This window comes from Spizellomyces punctatus, assembly GCF_000182565.1.
Source record: "Spizellomyces punctatus DAOM BR117 chromosome Unknown supercont1.8, whole genome shotgun sequence".
NCBI lineage: Eukaryota > Fungi > Chytridiomycota > Chytridiomycetes > Spizellomycetales > Spizellomycetaceae > Spizellomyces > Spizellomyces punctatus.
In genome coordinates, this window is record NW_015971544.1 from 638,044 (window position 1) to 641,061 (window position 3,018).

A 3,018-nucleotide genomic window follows, 5' to 3' on the forward strand; every position below is an offset into this window, starting at 1 on the left:
AAATGATCCCCTTTACGTAGGATAGTAGCAGGTTTCTCATCGTATCGCTCGTTGTTAACACCTTTGACCATAAGAGGCTTACCACCGTTCTCTAGATCAACAATAACGATGTTCCTTTTGAGGAATGAAACCAACTTTGGAAAATCGCCGTAAGACATCTTCTGACCAACAGGTAACCCGCATCCTTCATAATAGTTAGTAACAATTTTGTCCAGTGGCTTTCTTTGTTTCATGATGTACGCATATTCATTTGTTGAGTGATCCATTGTATGGAATGCTACGGATAAGGCAACTGCTCTCATACCACAATCGTTACCATTGTTTTTCACAACAATGACACAACTTTTTGACTGTGCTGATAGATGGTCATGATAGTTTTTGAAAGTGCCGCCCTTTACCGAAACTAAATGATGCACCTCAATAGTCATGCTTTCATCGATTGATGCTATTTCAGCCGATTGCATTCTCGCAGTAATTTCGTCTATCACTTCAGAAGCAATCAGATCACTAACTGATACAACTTTTGATGACCAAAATCCATTGTGTAGACTTTGATGTTGAAACCCTATTTGCACTTTGTCACCGTGTTCAAGGCCTACAAGTGATTCCTTGATGACATCATTGAAAAATGAAACAATATCATCATGAGTAGCAAAGGTGTACTTTGGATTGAACCGATAAAGTTCCTTTGTATAACCGATACCTTTGATTTTGATCTCTTTGACAGATATTAAAGGTGAGAATGATTCTTGATGCTTTCGAAGATTATACTTACATTTAGCCCTAGTGGCAGCAGCCTTCTTAGCGGCTTCCTTTCGCTTTTTAATAGCAGCCTGAGCCCTCTCTTGAATTTCTCTCATCTCGCGCTCTTCCGCTTCTTTATTAAGCCTTCTCGTCTCTCTGGCCTTTTCAGCAATAGCCTGCTTTTGAGCCTCAGTGCATCTCGCAGCAGCAATTCTTTTTTCTCACTCAGATTGTAGGAATCTTGGTACTCGATGTATTTGAAGGTTCTCTAGTGCTTCTCGTCATTTCTTAGTCCAGTTCTTACATGAGAAGTTTCCAGAGACGATCTTCCGCATCATCTTCTCGAAAGGCTTCGAGTCTTCTTTTACGTTTCTGTTCGCGATTGGGTCAAAAATCAAAGACATAGTAAATAGAAATATATAGTGTTAAAAAATAAATATTTTCAAAGCTTTAAATGTATTTGTTCTTTGAATGATGTTCATGCGAAGTGAGCAACTTTTACTGGATCATCAGGAATAGCCACTTTTCGATTTATTTTAAAGTATCTCATCTTAGGAGGAGGTGGTGGTGGTTTTTGTATACATGGTAACTTTTCTATAGCATACATCTTTGAAATAGGTGATTCTGCTAACCCATGTATTATATTATGAATGTATGAGCGTGAGACACCTAACCTGTTAGCAATCTCTATGGCTGCCTGATAGTCATTTACAAATGTTCTAGAACCATCTTCTTCGATCTTGTATACCCTGTAGCGATCCTTCGTGTTTATCGATCCTGATTTGCATCCCATGTTAAAATATATTGTGTATACAAAATATTATTTCTCTTTGTTTAAACGTGTGTGTTTATTAGCAAACATTGTACAAAAGCTCTATAACAACACCCCTACATGACGCTAAACAAAGGGATATCTATGTACATTGTGCTACGAAACACCTTTACAGACTGTTTTTGTTGTTTTGTATTTTTTTTCTGGTTTTGTTGTTTTGTACTTTTTTTGTTGATTTCATGGATTTTTTAGCGTGTGTCAATGGTAATTGAAGAGAATCAAGCAGCGGCGCTACTGCTTCCTACATCTGGAGGATTGATAACATCAGCATGGACAATGTCCTGATCGCTCACTTTAGCCTTGACGCTCTTTCTGGGCTTAGGGGTGCTAGCTGCTATGAGTGTGTTAATCTGCATCTGTTGCCACTCGATACACTCCATGAGCATTTGCTCTAAATTAGAGGATTCCCGATTACGCTCAGGCTCAGGAAAGCCTGCCGGGATGCCTGCTGGCATGCCTTCCGGCATATGGCTCTGCGCCGGGATATGGGTCTGCACCGGGCTTGACCGCTCCGTGCCTGGCATACTCTCTTTCTCGACACGTCTGCATTTAGCCTTTTGTGGACTGTAATCGCTGTCATCGGCATCATCGGAATCGTCAGCATCAGATGAAGAACCAGAACTCAAGGTTTCACCATCGGACTCTTCGAACTCTTCAAACTTCCTCTTTAACTTGAGAGATGAAGATTTCCGTTGAGTCTCTTCTCGCTTCTTCCGCTTTAGGAGTCGTCCCAGATGTTTTCTAAGTGATCTTATCAACTTCTTGTCATCCTTATATATCTTCTGATTATCAGCCATATTTTCTAATAAACACTCGCTTTGCTTGAAGGTGAGATCCTCTAGACCCATCCTGAGGAGCATGACGCGCTATGGGATGTAGCAAGCCTCCTACAAAGTGCGTCACTTGCCCCCATTGACTCTTTGCAATGGACATGTTTCAAATTCGGTTAGGTGTTTCAGAAAATGTAGCTATGTTTTCGGATTTTGGTTAGATGTTTCAGAATTATGGCGCATGTTTCAGAACACCTATCTGATGTTTCAGATTCGGTTAAATGTTTCGAATCATACCTGATGTTTCAAACCCGTACTCGTGCCCAATGGGAAAAAAGATACACCGAGTGCCTTTTTATGCCACCGGCTTGTACTCAGGGATGCCCTTCCGTTCAATGGAAAGAATCTTGGCATCCCTGCCGGGATAGGCCGCTCCGCGCCCGGCATAGTCTTGGCATTTCTTGGCACCATTTTTTAAACATAAACAACATGCCTCATGACTCTTCCAGAACCGTAGCATCGCTTACGTGTTGCTGCGGCTTTTCTAGCAGCGATGATGTGCCTGTTTCTTGCACGAGCAGCCGCTTTAAGCCCTTTATTAGGCATAGCCGATACGTTGATGAGTTTTCTATGGGATTTCTTAGCCATAATGTGATTCAATATTAGGTTGAA

At 41.2% G+C, this 3,018-nt stretch overlaps 1 protein-coding gene across 1 annotated transcript; it reads right to left on the reverse strand.

The window, feature by feature from the left end:
* Window positions 1-1,794: 1,794 nt before the first annotated feature.
* Window positions 1,795-2,424, reverse strand: SPPG_05096 (uncharacterized protein; the record flags this gene model as incomplete). The annotated part of the gene is made up of 1 exon (XM_016753325.1): window positions 1,795-2,424. The coding sequence occupies one exon, from the start codon at window positions 2,422-2,424 to the stop codon at window positions 1,795-1,797; it is 630 nt and encodes a 209-aa protein (XP_016607753.1).
* Window positions 2,425-3,018: the final 594 nt, after the last annotated feature.